Raw genomic sequence first — 16,979 nt, forward strand, 5'->3', positions numbered from 1 at the left:
GAGAGACAATTCTACTGCACATTGCATTGTATGGAGGATCCCCTGCAGGAAGAGTCAACATTGCTATGTATAAATAGCTGTGTGCTGTGCAATAAAGATGGAAGAGGTCCTCAGAGACCCAAGTCACGCTTTGGCAACTGGGTCTAAAGTGCTTGCAGGTTCTTGGTAGCAGCGACAAAGCTGACCTGGTGGATGTACTTAGTCATAGTATGGAAGCTCTGTCACAATGTGCCTCGGTACAATTTAGCAAACGGAGGCTGCGCCAATAAGGGGGTAATTTGGAAACTCACATTAATTTATTATATGTAAAAACCCAGAACTCACGGCTTATTTAGCGTAAAGACTTAAATCAGATATACTGAGGTTTAAAGTACAACAAAAAACTATCAGGAACACAAATCAGAAAGCTATAGAAATTAGAGGAAAAGATACGAGGAGTAACGAAAATACTACATTATTCATTCTATATGTAAATGATCTAATTATTACACAGACTGAAGCATCTTTCTATTACCTGAATCTGACAGATAAAATAAGGAAAAATATGCAATGTCCCAATTACATATTTAAATAAATCCCAGTCCTCTCAGTATTTCTATATCTGAAAACGTACATTAATATACATATATATGTGTAATTTTGTATTTTATTATTTTTTTTTATTCCCAGTGGATTCCTTTATGAATTCCTAAGAAATACTTTAAATGGACACTACGGTCACCAGAACAACTACAGCTTAATGCTTAATTCATTCCCTTCAGGCATTTTCATGCAAACACAGTCGTTTCAGATAAATGGCAGTGTTTACATCTTCTCTAGGGATACTCCTCAGATGGCCACGGAAGGTGCTTCCTGGCTAAGTGCTGCACAGTAGGTAGTACTGCTGTTCAGCAATTCCATACTTTGCATGGAGATGCTGAATTTTCCTCATAGGGATGCATTGCTTAAAAAATAAAAGGGGGGGAGGGGATTAATACATTGTTCAAAAATATTAACATTTATCTATACGCACACAATTATATGAGAATATAAAAAAACATTTTGATTACATTACTAGTATGAAGATGGGAATATTCTATAATAAATGCAAATATAGCAAGCTAAAAACGAGCTAAAAATGAGGAATATCGTATGACAAAGGACATACTAATAAAAGATGAGGGACACATATTGATGCACATACTTGTTCTGCGACCAACAAATTACGATGGGATTTGGACTTTTCTAAGGAAAAGGACATCAAATATTGAATGTGCACCAGGATATGGGGTGAGCTGGGGTAATTTGGTCTATGTGGCATTAATCTGGCTCTGAGTGAGTGCTGACATACTGTTCTTGAAATAATTGACATTGAGAATTAGGAGTAGAACATGCAAACTACCAGTATTTACTGACAGACCTAGCAAAGCACAGATGTTGTGTGCTCAAAAGTTATTATATTCAACCATGAGATAGCAGGCTGATTTTTCTTCAACTGCTTTTTTGCTATGCTACATTTACTAGTCAATTAAGGATTCCGTTATGACAAACAAAAAGACGTGCAATGAAGTGGAAGTAGGTAAGAGATGGCGACCTCCACTTTAAAATGAGATAATCTCCTTGTAAATAATCTGCACACTTTTGTAACTATTATGTTACCCTTCGAACAGGCAATCAAAATAACTGCAGCATAGGCTCACAAGTCCTACAATTGTCACGGAATGATATCACTCAGTCAATAGTAAATATTGAAAAATAACTGCCTAAACTGAAACCAGGTGGGTGTTTTTAGAATACAAAACATGAATGATATAGAATACACAGAAATACGGTAGATATTAAATCAGCCAAGTATTTGTAGGATATTCTGTGTATAATAATTTCACTATTATCTGCATGTAATAAGAATAATTTTATGGCGGTTACATCGGCATTAAATCCCACCACGCATTGATTGTTTATAGGTACCTGAATCAAAGTATATATACACAACTAGCTTACTAAAGAAATTGACTTGAAAAAAAATCTCAAAATCTGTTGCATTTTTAAATTAAAAAAGCATTGAAATGTTACTATAGCAAGATTTCTTTTTATTCTACATGTAACTATTTATTTACTGGTTGGAACAGTGGTAACATAACTGCACTAAAACCAGGTTCAAATCCCCATTAGATCACCTTAGCAGTACATTTCCTTGGGCAAGAAGCCTAATGATATATATCGGTCTACTTCAAATTCTCATAGACCAGGGGTTCACAACCCAGTCCTCAAGTACTCTCTTCCAGTACAGGATTTAGGGATTGCCCAGCTGTGTCTAAGGTGTTTAAAAAAAAACATTTTAGACACAACAGGGTAATCCCTAAATCCTGGACCGGAAGGGGGTACTAGAGGACGGTCATAGACCATAAGCTTGTTTGAGAAAGGCCTTCTTTAGCCCCTTTCTAGAATTGTAAAGCGCCGTGTAAATATGTTGCGGCTAAATAAAATACAATAAAAAGTTATTCGATCTAAAGCTTAATGTATGTGCTAAGCTTTCAAAAATGTTATTAATTGACTTATTCATCTATCTATACATTTATCCACCCAATTTTATAGATAGATAGATAGATAGATAGATAGACAGACATACAGATATAGATAGATAGATCGATCGATCAAGGAATATATACAAACACACACACACATTTTTTTTAACAATGGTTTATGCAAGATGTAAGAAAAATCAGTCTACTTACAGCCAACCATCATCATCGCTACTGAGAAAATCTTCTCTGCATCCGTTGTTGGAGCTATATTCCCAAATCCAATTGTTGTAAGGCTTGTCATGGTGAAGTAGAGAGAGGATATATACAAGGAGTCTTTACTGGGTCCTCCTTCCCACTGCCCTGAGCCGCTGACATTGTAACGATAGGGGGTACCAATGCTTATACCCAGCTGGTAGAGCCAGCTGTCTGTCTTCGTAGTGTTCGTCACCTCGTCAATAACTTCATAGTCTCCGATGCTGTACCATATGCAGGCCAGCCAATGAGCAACAAGACCAAAAACGCAGACCAGGAGAACCAACACAGCAGCACCGTACTCCAGGTAATGGTCTAACTTCCTGGCCACGCGGCCCAGTCTTAAGAGACGCACCACTTTCAGAGAGCTAAAGAGACTGCTGATACCCTGCAAAATACAGAGACCTCTATTAAATGTGCATTCAAATGGCAGTGAATTGAGCAGTGAAATCTGAGAGGCATGATCTATACACTAAAACTGCTTCAGTAAGCTAAAGTTGTTTAGGTGACTATAGTGTTCCTTTACAGTAATGTTATGTTGAAGTGGAGGCTGTAATGTTCCATTGACTTCCATTTATAGAGACAGAGATGAACTAAAGGTTTAAAGGGTGCCGATTGCCCAGAAACACACAAAGGATGCTATTTCCACATTGAAGCAAATGCTATAGAACATTGCTGGCCCAAGTTTTTTCGTTTTTTTTTTTTTTTTTTTTTGTAAATCCTCTGCCTAATGAGACCACTATCCAAACAGTACCAGTCATGGCATCAAGTCAATATGGCCATCAAGTTAGTGACACTTTGTACATAAGCTGAAAATAAAAAAAACATTACTGACATAACAGAGCCACACTGTACTAAAATAAAAATACATAAAAATAATAAAAATCCCAAGAATCCAACCCTTTAGCCCATTGGCTATAAGACTGGCAAATTAACAGCTAGCACATGCCTGTGCGAATAACAACCAGTGAATTTTCCTAACATCTGGGTATAATATTGTTTGCTATGCCTATGAAATGAACCTCTTACTGTCTCCACCTCCCCAAAGAGATGCACACTGCTTACAAGTCCTATCTGAATGTGCAAGTACTGCATTAGAACATCTAGATCCTTTCAGGTACTGTTGGCATACATCAAAATTTTAAAAGCCCACTTTCCGTACAGACTGATTTTTAAAATCACTTGTAAACATTACATTTTTAACAGGTTTTTGTTTTTAATTTTGTTTACACTTCTTTACTCAAAACGATGAATCGAAAGAAAAGTTAATATTAATTTTAGTAGTAATATTATATATAATATACATACACACAAACACTTTGTAATTGATAGTGAAAAATATTACAAGCAGAATATTGGGGGGGAAAAAAATCTACACAAGTTTCCATGGAGACTAATGGAATGTATCACTGGTGTCCATAGTGATTGCACATATTTTACTATTTTATTCCAGTCTAGCTGTAGAAATATCTTCGTTTGCTTCGGTTCCGAGCCTTTTACCTCTGTATTTTCACTGGCGTGCTCTGTAGAACTCTATCACCATGACCATAGCAGTGTTGTCATATTTAAATCCAAGACTGCTCTGAGCTGAAAATAATCAGGTACTGGATAATGTGAATTTCAAATGGTTAATAGACTCATGCACGGTGAAAATTTTTGGTTCTGATGAATCTTTATTTTTTTCCCCAAAGAAAAATATTTCTGGACACCCAAAATTCAGTCAGATGTTTGTCCGGCTCGGCTGAATGCCGATTTGGAAACCAGAACCGAAAAGCAAACCAAGAATGCACAAAAATGGGCAAAAGATATCTACAGTATATATATATATATATATATATATATATATATATATATATATATATGTACACAGTTCAACTGGGGGAAAAGTAACCAACAAAGGACAAAAACAAAAACTGGAGAAACAGTACAAAAAATAGATAAATGTATATATTACATAAATATAGAATTATAGGATTTTTGTTTCCATGCTTTTCCAGTTTTTTCCTTTATTGTTTAATTCTAACTTTCTTTGTGCATAAAATCAACATTTGGTGATTGCCCAATATAAATAAAATGTTTTTTTTTTTCCATCCATGCAGAATTTAGAATATTGACTCCTACCCTTTCCTCTCCCCATTCCAACCACCAATATTTCAGCATTGCCCATTTCGGTTAGTCCATAAATCGAGTATATTTCGACTTGGAATTCGTGAATTCCGCTTAACACCCAATTGGCCCAATTTCGGCCGAATTGCAGTTCCGTCCAAAATGAATCTCCAAGTCTATAGACTTTATTCTAATAACAGCTTTTGTCAAGCTGTTCGGTGTTGCAGCCTGGGCTCGGAGTTACAGGATTGCTTTAATCTACAGCATGTTTCGCTCCGTCATGGAGGGGATTATTATATAACACTGCAAAATATATAAAATGCAAAATAATTACCTCTTAACAGATGAGTACCTGTTTTCGTGCTCTAAACTCTTGTTTAATTTTAATTAAATTGTGTCACTCAATTTTGTGGGCAAAATATATTCACAAATTGAAACTATTTTAGCCTTCTGGTGGATCTCACATCAATAATGCAGTATAATAATTTGTTTATTTGCCATTTCAGGCAAGTGATATTCCACAAGTACTTAAATCCAGTATTAATTGATGTAGCTGTAGTCACTACAATGATTTTTGGCAGTTAAATAATCTGTAGCCATCGGTAGGTTTTCTATACAAATTTGCAAATGTTTTGAATCCTGCACAAATTTAAAAAAAAAACGAAACAAACAGTTTCAGATTCCCCATGGAGTAATAAGGAAGGGGGAACATGACTGCTGCCCAAGATTGAGGGATGGATTAATAAAAGATACAATGTTGCTAAGACTGGGGGTTTCTTAAGGAAGGGGAGAGGGAGGGGACTTACCAGTCGGCAGGATCAGTTGAGGGCTCCTGACTGTTTTCCCACCCCCCCTCCCTGTTTCTGGTGTTGTGGTTTGTGTCTCGTGCTGTTGTTTTGTGTTGTCACAGCTTGGCGGTTTCCCTGGACAGCGCAGAGGAAGAAAGGACATTGGGGAGACGACAGCCGGCACAGAGCTGATGGCGAGGAGCTGGCTGTCGAGGCTCATGGTATCGAAGATGTGAGAACTGCCTGTTGGGCAAACACCCAACAGCTGGCAGGTTTTGGACTGAGCAAATTGTTAAGTAAAATAAAGCTGTGGCCGTTGCCCTTAGCCACAAGAATCAGGTGTCACGTGTGTTATTGGGGGGAAACGGGTTGATGGTTGGGTATGGTTGGGTTGTAATATTTTTCCATCGGCCAGTTAGCAGATCCACACAAGTCTCTCATGTTAATAATTGCTTGATCGTTATTAATAACGTGCCATGGTTATTAAGTGTAGAATATAGAAATTCACAATTTGAAATTGTAGAATATAATAAACTTTAATTAGAAATTTTAATTGCAGAATTAACTCACTTTTGGGGGAAGATTTTATATTTAGAATGCATTGAATCTGTGGGATTATTTTTTTCCCAGATTCACTGTGAAAGCTGAATTTTCTGTGCTGCGGATATCATCCTTGAAAGAAACACAAGGTGATATGGAAAAGAAGCTTATATTCTCACAAAAGTGGACACTGATATTAAATCACAAAGTGCTCGCTCATCAGAGGGAAAACAGTAGGTATCAAAGGCTGGTAAATACAGGGATGGAAACTGTATGTTATGAAATGGGGTATAACCCACCTGGCAACAAATCCTACAGAGTAAATAAATAAATACATTTTAGAACATTTAAACATTTTAGGCCAGAGGAATCACTTGAGGATTTATTCACTAAACAGTGACTTAACGGGTTACACACCAAGCACCACAACCACGTCAGTGATTTGCAGTGGTCATGGTGCTTGGAATCTGTGTGTGCAAGCTTTCATATACAGAGTTATTTAGCGTGGATGTTGGAGGTGTAACATGAACTCCAGCAACATTGTTAGTTAGACTATTCTTGTAAGGCCAACATGGATGGTTTGGGAAAAAAGGCAAGTTGGAGGTTTTATTTTCCATCAAACATTGAGGGGTATTTTTTTTTTTTTTTATTGGTTTTCAAATTGTCACTACTCACTCTTTAGTATATGATCACCATTTGGAACATGAGAGATTACAACCGTTCCATAGTCTCAGTCGTTTTTGCTTTTTTTGAGGGACACACTGTATGCGGACATACTCTGGTCTTTTTCTTGGCATTGATGCCCTCATATCAAAAAGATGAAGCACAAGTTCAATATTACATTAAAGGAATTATTTGTAGGCCATAAACACACCCCCCGGCAGCTATTTCACTGAACTAGTTATGTCAGGAAGATGGTAGAAGTGAAGACTTTTTCAATAAAAAGAAAAACAACAGAACTGCATTTGAATTGGAAGTTTGGACAATATCAGGTTCACTTTCCATAGACAACAAATTACCGCTGTAACAATTTAAGATAATTTAAAGACATGAAGACAATTTAAGAGTTACTTCATGCATATCGGCATCATGTGATGAATCGTGTACAGTGGACGACAACGGCACAACTCTAAGTGCCGAATCGATCGGCACGAACGTGCAGAAGTACCTGAATTCTGGTCTTTAGGTGCTCCATGGTGGCGCTAACCAATAGTGTTAGTTCCCTGGCTTTATAAAGCCAGGGCTTTCTGTAGCAAGTTGCCCTGTTGTGGTTCTTGATTACCCAAAAGAGTGCCTTATTGTATTTTGGATTTATTATTACCATCTTTGGCTTATTTATTCCTCTCTCTGCGTTCCTGCGCTTGGTTTGTTTGTCGCTTATGCTTTTTTGTCCTGTGCTTGACTTTGGCTTTCTCTGCAACTACTTTTAGTTTAAACCCAGCCATTCTAAGGCTTGGTAATACGTGGGATTATCTCTTCAGCAGTTTAGGGTCTGTGAATGTTGGGTTCTCTTACCTAGCCGTGACAGTCCACCACACTAGGAGCCTCACGTCCCAGGGATAGCTGAAAGAATACTGTACCACTAGAAAGGTGAAAGGACTGCATTATAAAATATGCAGAGAGACGAACCTTTGGTGACCCAAAGTCACCTTTCCAAAATGCTCCTCTTGCTATTCCTCGTTTTCAAAGGAGCTTAAAATATTTCATGCATTTTAGAATGTTATAAAATTCCACCGTGATAAAACTCAAGTAATGCACAGGGATACATTTAATCAGATTTCTTCACAAATTAATTTGTAGAACAAGAATACTTCATATAAGACTATCAATATACAATGATCGCGCCCCCCTTCCGAATTAATAGCATAGTCCAATCCTTTGTCACATCATTACCAGGCACATATCTAAAGAACAGGTGTCTCTCCCCCACATCACAAGTAGGGTACGGACTGCACAAATACTAGATAATTATCTTGGAGACTGGAGTTTTCTCACATAATTGACCCAAGTACCCTAGATTATTTGCATGTACATAGCAAGGCAAACCTCCCACTTGACAAAAAAAAAGAGCTAATTAGTCCAAACTAAAGTAACAGCAAGAAGCTAAAATCAATTAAAAATAAACAAAACTCGGAATATTGGATATTAATTTGGTTTCAGGAGCCTCCGAACATCACTTATTCAGTCTACTACTGTAATTGTATCACTGCTGCAAGACAAGCTGACTGTTTACTTCAATACCCCAGACACCAATAAAAGTCTTTATCCTCAGCCAGAGTCACACTGAATTGGGTCAACAAATGACAGTAAGAGAGATGTGTGTACAAGATATTGCTGGCCTGCAGGACAGATGGTGAAGGTTTGCTCTGTTTTACTCTAGAGCATTTCAATTTTAAATTGGCTCCAATTAACATTTGTTTATCTCCAGCAGGGATTTTGACGTGAGTGACCAATATGTAACAGCTCCATCCAGTAACAAGTTATTGTGACAGTGTGCTAAAATCAGCAATAAAAAGAGGAATGCAATCTTCAAGTGTGAAATGAAGGGAACGTATTTGGGGGAGGGGGGGGGAAGGGGGAGATAAGCGGGGACATTTACTGTAACATTTTCCTTGATTGGGCTCCAAGTGTAAAAGAATGAATAAATAAAATAACATTTTATATGAATTACTGTAGAACTGTGGGTGATATTTATCAATTCACAAATTAAAGCATATCTCGGGTGAAGTAATAAATAGGGGGCATATTTAAAATATAAATAGAATTTATATAAATGTAAAACGTTTCTACCCCCAAATAGGGGTGGTGAAGTTGATATGGTCCCCAGATAGGGTTCCTTGCTCCATTAGTACCCCTCTCTGACTACACTCCAGTTCTGCCTTAACAAATCCATTTATAGATTTGCTAAATAAAAAGTTAAAATTTTATGAAATGTTGGTTTTCACTTTGTACAACCAACCGCTCGGTTTATCAATCTGTTATTGAATTTTTGAGAAATTATTGAAAAACTTAAATCTGCATTCACTTATCAATAATTTGAGAAGCAACAGTTATTGACAGAGTTGAACGCCAACAAACTGTTTAATTCCAGTTTTATAGGTTTTGTCACCTGCATATAAATTGAATCCACATATTATGCATTCATTTACTATAGCACTGGGGAAAAACAATGTACATTTGTTAGAAATAATTTAAATGTTTTAACACCTTTTTCTAACAGTATGTTCTTATTTATGTTAGACATTTCTTATGTAGTGTCCTTATCTAGGTCGCGTAACAAAGTTTAGCAATTATTCATAGGTAAGGAGGTTACAGAGAGTACAGTATATCATTACACATAGTGGTACAAAACAGAATAGAGCGTTCTGCCCTTGGACTTGTTATCTAACATTTTATAGAAAGCGCTAAGCTAGATCACCCACGGGTTTACAATCTAAGGGACAGAACACGGGTTCAGAAATGTATGTAGCGGGAAAATGAATTTCATAGCTCGAATATACGTGAGGCATCAAAGAAACATTTTTTGTAAAAAAATTTGAGCAACTAAGAAATTAGCAAGATGGTTTTTATGATGAGTAGATTAAGATGGTCATTTGAGAGGATTTCAGACAGGTGAACATTTGAGGACTATTATTTAAAGGGACACTAAAATCACCCAAACCACTTTATCTCAATGAAGTGGACTTGGTGCAGTGATTCTGTCATTTTAACCCTACAATATAAAACAATGTTCTTGTAGAAACTGCAATTTTTTACATTGCGGGGTTAAATCCCCCTCTAGTGGCTGTCACGTTGACAACCACTAGTGGAGTTTTCACTGAAAGAGAAACGCGTCACGTGACACGGATGATCATAGGAAAGCAGTGAATACAATTTCCCTGGAAAGAAGGAATTGTATTACAGAGATACAAGTGACTGGCACACATAATACAGTGTATATACATATGACTCCTGGTTTGGCTCTGTGGGTGCAGGGAAGATGGAGAAAGTGGAAAATATAAAATAGTGAGCATGATGAGATGCGTAGGGATGGCTTACAATTTAACTAGCATGTAGTGTAATGTATACCGCCTGTTGTGGTAAGAGGATCTTTCACTAGTACTATAACATAATTAGTCAATATACCATGACTGTAGAAATATTGATAAAGGATGCGTTGGCAGCTATGCATATGAAGTAAGACATGATAATAAATTGGCACCATATTTTGGAAAGATAATAGCATCGCTTATAGTTAAGTTTCAGCCAGCTATTGGGCTGTGCAAAATCTAATTTCAAAATCTCGAACACAAAAATCTAAACTGATCTTAGGTCTACAATAGCTTATAATTCTGCTGAGCTAGGATATTTTCATGTTATTACCCAAAGGAGCTTATTACATAAAAGACATATTTCAAATTATGGAGATTGTCGGCCAAAAGGAGAGTCATAACTCTAAACTGCTCTTCCTATCCCTCTCTTCATTCCTAATTGTCAATAATTAAATTGAGGGGATAAGGACCAAGCCGTATATTATCAAAGATCAACAACTCTGAACTGTACACATATCCTCTAACTGGTCTATCAGTATTGAAATCTCTCTCTCAGAATCTGTAATGCGGATAATACAGTTTTCCATTTGACTCAAAACCTCCAAACAACAATGTACTCTTTGTTGCAAATGGGACGGCAATGCGGTCACGTGGTGATCTCACTTGATTTACTCTGGAAAGCCATTATCTCCATCACTAAGCACTCCCAGGCATGCTATTTTCCTAGGTATTAGACACATGTTCACTACCATCAAAACAGGCACCCTAGTATCTATAAACTGTATATATCCAATTGTCTCCAAAATGCAATAATCTTCAATTTTTTCGCCCCCAAAACTCCTCCTCCTGTAATCCAAGCTTTCCTTCTTTCCCCCTATGCACATATCTTGATTGCTGCTGTCAAGTAATTTTAATGTTGTGTTCGTGGAATGTGCACCGCTGCCTACTTGTGTCATATTTCAAAGAGGCAGATCTAATAAATGTATATACATGTTTATACGGCTACGCATACTAAATCTAATAGGAATGCAAGCCTGTGGCAAATTACTGCAGCTAACCGAATTATGTATAATTGCCATTCGCTTTTACAGAGCAATAAATATTTGGAAGTCCTTTAGAATAACAATAGTTTGTCCGCAATTCTAAAGGAGCTGACACACATATATACACATATATTATATATATATATATATATATATATATATATATATATATACTATGAACATACAGCATAAAACACGAAAAACGGTAGCGAGTGCTACGAAAATTGAAAGTTGATGAATAGTTTGGAGAAAACATTTTTGTGTTACTATTTTGTTCCTTAACATCTGCATTGTAAAGTGAGGAAGGGAAGAAATATCTAGATACAGTAAACACTGTTTAAATGATAGGTGTAAAAATATATTTTAAAAGAAGTACACCAGTAAACCAGCATCTCTAATGATACATTTTAAAATTATGTACACACAAGCAGATACCGCTTGGCTAATAAGAGACAGAACATTCCACAGAACATTTCAAATGCAATCACAATGAGAAAGAACTTACCTCATCTACATTTTCAAAGGCATTGATGATGTCATAGGGTAGACATGACAGCAAGTCAATAACAAACCATGTTTTCAAGTAGTTCATTCTTATCAGTTTGGGGTCTGAAATGACCTCTCCTCCTGGTCCAACAAAGGTGGTATGAAAATTTAAAACAATGTCCACCAGAAAAATGACATCCACGACACTGTCCAACACCAGCCAAGCAATGTTGTTCTGCTTAGTCTTGAAGGATACATTGTAAGGTACCATAATTGCTGTGTAGAAAGTGAGAATCAGGATGACCCAGTCCCAGGTGGTTTTGAACGCACAATAGTGTAATATAATGTGTGGTGGGGTTTTCGGTGCTTCCTGCTTGTATTGTGGAAGGATATCGGATCCCAACTGAAGAACCTAAATAGAAAAGAAGCCAAAAGATTTAGATCAACTTTCCATCACTGACAAAATCAAAGGACCAGGTAATAATAAAATAATATATTGTTAGTATGTACATTAAAATATTCTTGACTTGGCACATTCCACTTTCTGCAAAATGGGAATATAAGTAGTCAGAAAGCAACACAAATATCATAACATAGTAAAGGATGTAATATACTTTATCATTACTATATTAACTTTATAGTATACTATGTTGTATATTTAAACTTGACAACTTTATATTTCACTTTAACTTTATATTTACATTTTTAGAACTAATTTTACATAAAGAAAAAAATGCACATCTTTTTCAGTTAACGGGATGCTATGGGTACCAAGCTTCATAAAGCAGTTTTGGTGTATAGATCATGACCCTGCAGTCTCACTGCTCAGCTCTCTGCCATTTAGTAATTAAATATTTTGTTTATGCAGCTCTAATCACACCTCCCTGCATGTGACTTCCTAAACACTTCCTGTAAAGATACATCTAATGTTTAAACGTCCTTTATTACACAGTCTCATTAATTTAGAATGTCTTATCTCTCGCTCTGTTAATAGCCTGCAATCTTGCGTATGATTAAAGTTCAATTTACAGAGTTAAGAATAAAGTAAGTTAAGATCTGATTGTAAATGAAACCTTTTGCTTTCATGCTGGCTGTGCCTGCCACAACCAAGGGAGGTGTGACTAGGGACTGCTTAAACAGAAACAAAAGGGATTTAACTCCAAAATGGCAGAGAATCGAGCATGATCTAAACTCAAACTGCTTCATTAAGCTAAAGTTGTTTTAATGCCTAAAGTGTCCCTTTAAGTCCTCTCTGTAATTAGCTTAGAAAATATTTAAGCCAAATAACAAAATGTTCTCTTTCTGTAGTTTTTGTATATTTTGAAAAGAAAAAAAATTGAGTGAAAGCTGAAATGTTTCAGCAATAACGTTGGGGCTTTCAATATGTTCTAATTATTAATGTGACTTTTGATATATATTCCATGTAGTATACAGTCAGTGCCATCTGCTTTGATCACGTTGTTCCAAAACAAGACCACATAAGCACACAACAACCAATGAGCAAAGTCAAAACTTCTAATTCTAAAAGAAGATAAGCTCGTCTTACTCAAAATTTGTTTACCCCTTCGGTTGAGAATGTACCCCCCTTAGGTCTGCAAGCCCTCCAGTATTTCTGTGAGCTGTTCTCTTCAGGAAAAGTGTCAAAACCCAGAGGGAAAGTTTCAGTGCAAGACCCAACATCAAACGAACTACGATTTTAGCATAGTTTTTGTAGTTGTTTTTTTGTGTGTTTTTTTTTTTAAAAAGAAGAATTGGAAATATATAGGACAAGCTTGCCAGCATTAACGCTTGCAGGTGACACAATTTAAAAGGTTCACGTTGCCTGTTTAGCGGCAGACACCTTTGCAATAAAGAAGAATTGATGTAACATTAGAGCTTCTTTTATCTTACATTTTGATTACCTTCCAAAGGCTAACAGCACTTTATGAATTATTAACCGGGGTAATCTAAAGATCTCATCAGTACATGAATCATGCAGAAGGGACAGTCCATGGTCTACGTTGCACAATGTGAAGATAAAGTAGGGGTGTCACCTTACCTAAAGGGGGATTAATTGCTGATTGCAAGGAGAGAAGTCCTATATCTCTCTACTAGCAGTGTTGAATTTTTAGAAAGTGCTATATAATCAGATGGACAAGTACAAACAAACGTACTAAAAGCTATCGGTAAAAAGTAGGTGAAACGCGTTAGCAAGTCAACAAAAACCTGAATAAATACAAAATGTACATACAACTTCTCACTTTCTTGATGTGTGAATGAGATCGTAAGAATTACGAAGATATGTATCAGATCTATGGATAAAAAGTAACCTGGACCACTGCCAATTAACAAAGATACTTTTAGAGATAAAAATCATTATTATTGATTGTCTAATATATTCAAAGTAAGTCTAGCTTGCTAGGAAATCAGGAGACTCAAGGAAAGTTATCGTATAATGAAAGAAGTGAACACTTGTCTTTATAGTTCCAACTGTGACGTACATTGTAGAAGATTACCAATGATTTAAAAAGCCAATAAAAGTAAAATAAACAAATAAAACAAAATTAAATAGATAACGTTAAAAAGTTATTGATAGATAATACTGCTTGAATAGTCTAGCAAAGAGGTTTTAGGTTAGACCTTGAGTGATGAAAGGGAACCCCTGGGCACCATGATAACTTCATCAGAACTAAGTTGTTATGGTTCCAGGAGCCGGCTTACCAATTAATAAATGAATGAATTTAGGGGTTAAACAATTAATAAATCCACTGATAGCCTTGGGCCGGAGTGCTGACACTTAAAGTCAACCAGTAGCTCCCCATTCAAGAAACTGCTTGAAAAATTTACGGATGTGCCCCTGGCCGAGGCTTCCTTATTCAAGCTTTGGAGAAAAGTGGAAAGAGAGGGGCAGAGCTAACCTGTGCTGGATTCAAGACTTTGGAGTTAACTGTTTAACATCTAAAAAATAAATCAGCGCCTGGCACCTCCTGGCAACATAGTAACTTTATTCCAATGAAGTTGTTATGGTGCCTAGAGTATTCCTTTAATTCACGGATTATTTAAAAAAACAGGAGGAAATGCCTTTAAAGAGTTCCAGATAACACATTTAAGAGATGGATATGTGGGTCCTGCTTCCATTTAACCAAGTCCCGCGCCTCCAAATCTTGCCAATAGTATTTTGAAAAACTGGGACGAGGAGTCATGCAAAATATATAAGAGAAGGCAATATAAAATTGTTTCTAATCGAATATTTTTTAACATCTGGGATTTTCTTAGATTACATGATAATAGGTCTTCTGTATAAACATTATATCAGCATGCATTAGATACACCAACACAATGATAAATCAATTCTGTCTTACTTCCGCTAATCTGGAATGCTTGTGAACCACTTCTGCTTTGTTCATGGGCGTCAGCTGCTGCAAAACACTGCGACTGTTTGTCAGAGCTCGGGTTAACCTGGCAAATTTCGTCCATCCTTCAAAATAAATTAACAGAGGGGAAAAAAATAGCAGTAATCAATTAGTGAAAACATTAATTCCTCACATAAAACCGCTGTCATATGGCAGTGATATTTTGAACCAATAACTTTTCTTGCATGCAATCGGACAAGCCAACATCCCTTCACGTTAGCCAGTACAGACACCCTGTCCATATATACTCAACTTTTTCTCTCTTTTTTTTTTTTTTTAAGATGTCCAAATTAAATAAAATCAGCTGAAAATATTGATATTATTATGTGACAATCTGCTATTTTGTACTCCGAGCTTTGGAATATTCACAGGTCTGATGTATACCAATATAACCAATAAAAACAAACAACAACAGATTGAGTGGAAATAATAGCCATCACCAGCAGAATACTTTTTAGTTCATGAGGAATTTTATTTTTGATAAACACATACACACACACACACACACACACGCGTTTATTAATTTAGAGGTTTACGTAAATGGTTTTAATGTTTAGAAGTTTGGTTAAATATCAGTCAATAATGTATAAAATATAGCATGTTACATCTGATTGGAACATGGCAATTGATACATTACTGGGATAAAAGGACTTGCGTGCCCTGCATTGAGAAACACTGAACAGGATTTAGAATTAACATCTGCCAAGGTTTGGGGATTACACCAGCTTATTTATAAGGTTATGAATTTAGTTTATATTCTCACAAAAGGATAGACTTCCACTATCTATTCCAGTAGCAATATTTTGGGAAACACCAACCACCCCTTGTTTAAAATGAGTTTGCTTGACTTTTGTACCTGGTGAAATTATTTTAGGAAGCCATTAGAATGCAGTGTATACTTTGCAAAATGTTCTTAATGACAGAATATAGAGCTCATAACATGTTTTCGGTTCTGTTAAGAGACATCTAGTGCCATCATACGAAATCGTGTTCTAGAACAGGGATAGGCAACCTTCGGCACTCCAGATGTTGTGGACTACATCCCCCATAATGCTCTTACACCCATAAGACTGGCAAAGCATCATGGGAGGTGTAGTCCAAAACATCTGGAGTGCCGAAGGTTGCCTATGTCTGTTCTAGAATCTAGAGAATGAATCTATGGTAGTATTGGTTTAGATGCCATGCCCTTGTCCCCTTCAGACCAGGAGGTATAACTTGGTATATGGGTATACTATATTGGGTACACTGCAGCTTCAGCGAGAAATCACTCACATGGAATTTCACAAAATCAACGTAGTGTTTTAGTACTATTTTTTTGGGTAAAATCGGATTGTAAGAAAAAAATACATTCAGAATATCAAGTGAGAATTTCTTAATTTTTTATTTTTTTTTGTCCTAGCAGAGAGGGACTACCTTGGTGAAAATAGTGTGTGGTTGCAAGCATACAGAGTCATTTCTACTAATCCCATAAAAGAAGGAAAAATTAATTTAAAGAAATTTTGTTGTGTGAGCACGGTGCTGCTATAGATTTGGAGCAAATATCAATATAACTCTCCAACGTCAAGTCTATTGTCTCAGTTACATTTAATTGCTATCTCTGCATAAACAAGGGGTAGTTTAGTTAATTTTTGTGCAAGGCAAAATTAATAAATAACCTTCTACTCTACTCCAGCGGTGCTCATCACCCACAGGAAAAGCCCTGTACACAAGGTACAACAGCGCAAAGGGACGAGGCAGTAAGCACGTGCCAGGACATAGGTGCAGGTTGCAATAATAGCCTGTAAGTCCAGATGTGTGGGTGCATTCACAAAATGGTAACTGTCCCTTTAAATGAATT

General features: G+C 36.5%; 1 protein-coding gene across 2 annotated transcripts in view; it reads right to left on the reverse strand.

The window, feature by feature from the left end:
* KCNH5 (potassium voltage-gated channel subfamily H member 5) overlaps positions 1-16,979 on the reverse strand; it is a 215,366-nt gene that overhangs the window by 143,090 nt on the left and 55,297 nt on the right. For both annotated transcript variants that reach the window (XM_063440105.1, XM_063440106.1), the window contains 3 exons: positions 15,092-15,207; positions 11,770-12,162; positions 2,715-3,144 (listed from right to left, as the gene is read on the reverse strand). In XM_063440105.1, the coding sequence (XP_063296175.1) occupies positions 2,715-3,144; positions 11,770-12,162; positions 15,092-15,207 (939 nt within the window). The remainder of the gene's footprint in view (positions 1-2,714; positions 3,145-11,769; positions 12,163-15,091; positions 15,208-16,979) is intronic.

This window comes from Pelobates fuscus, chromosome 13 (assembly GCF_036172605.1).
Source record: "Pelobates fuscus isolate aPelFus1 chromosome 13, aPelFus1.pri, whole genome shotgun sequence".
Taxonomy (NCBI): domain Eukaryota; kingdom Metazoa; phylum Chordata; class Amphibia; order Anura; family Pelobatidae; genus Pelobates; species Pelobates fuscus.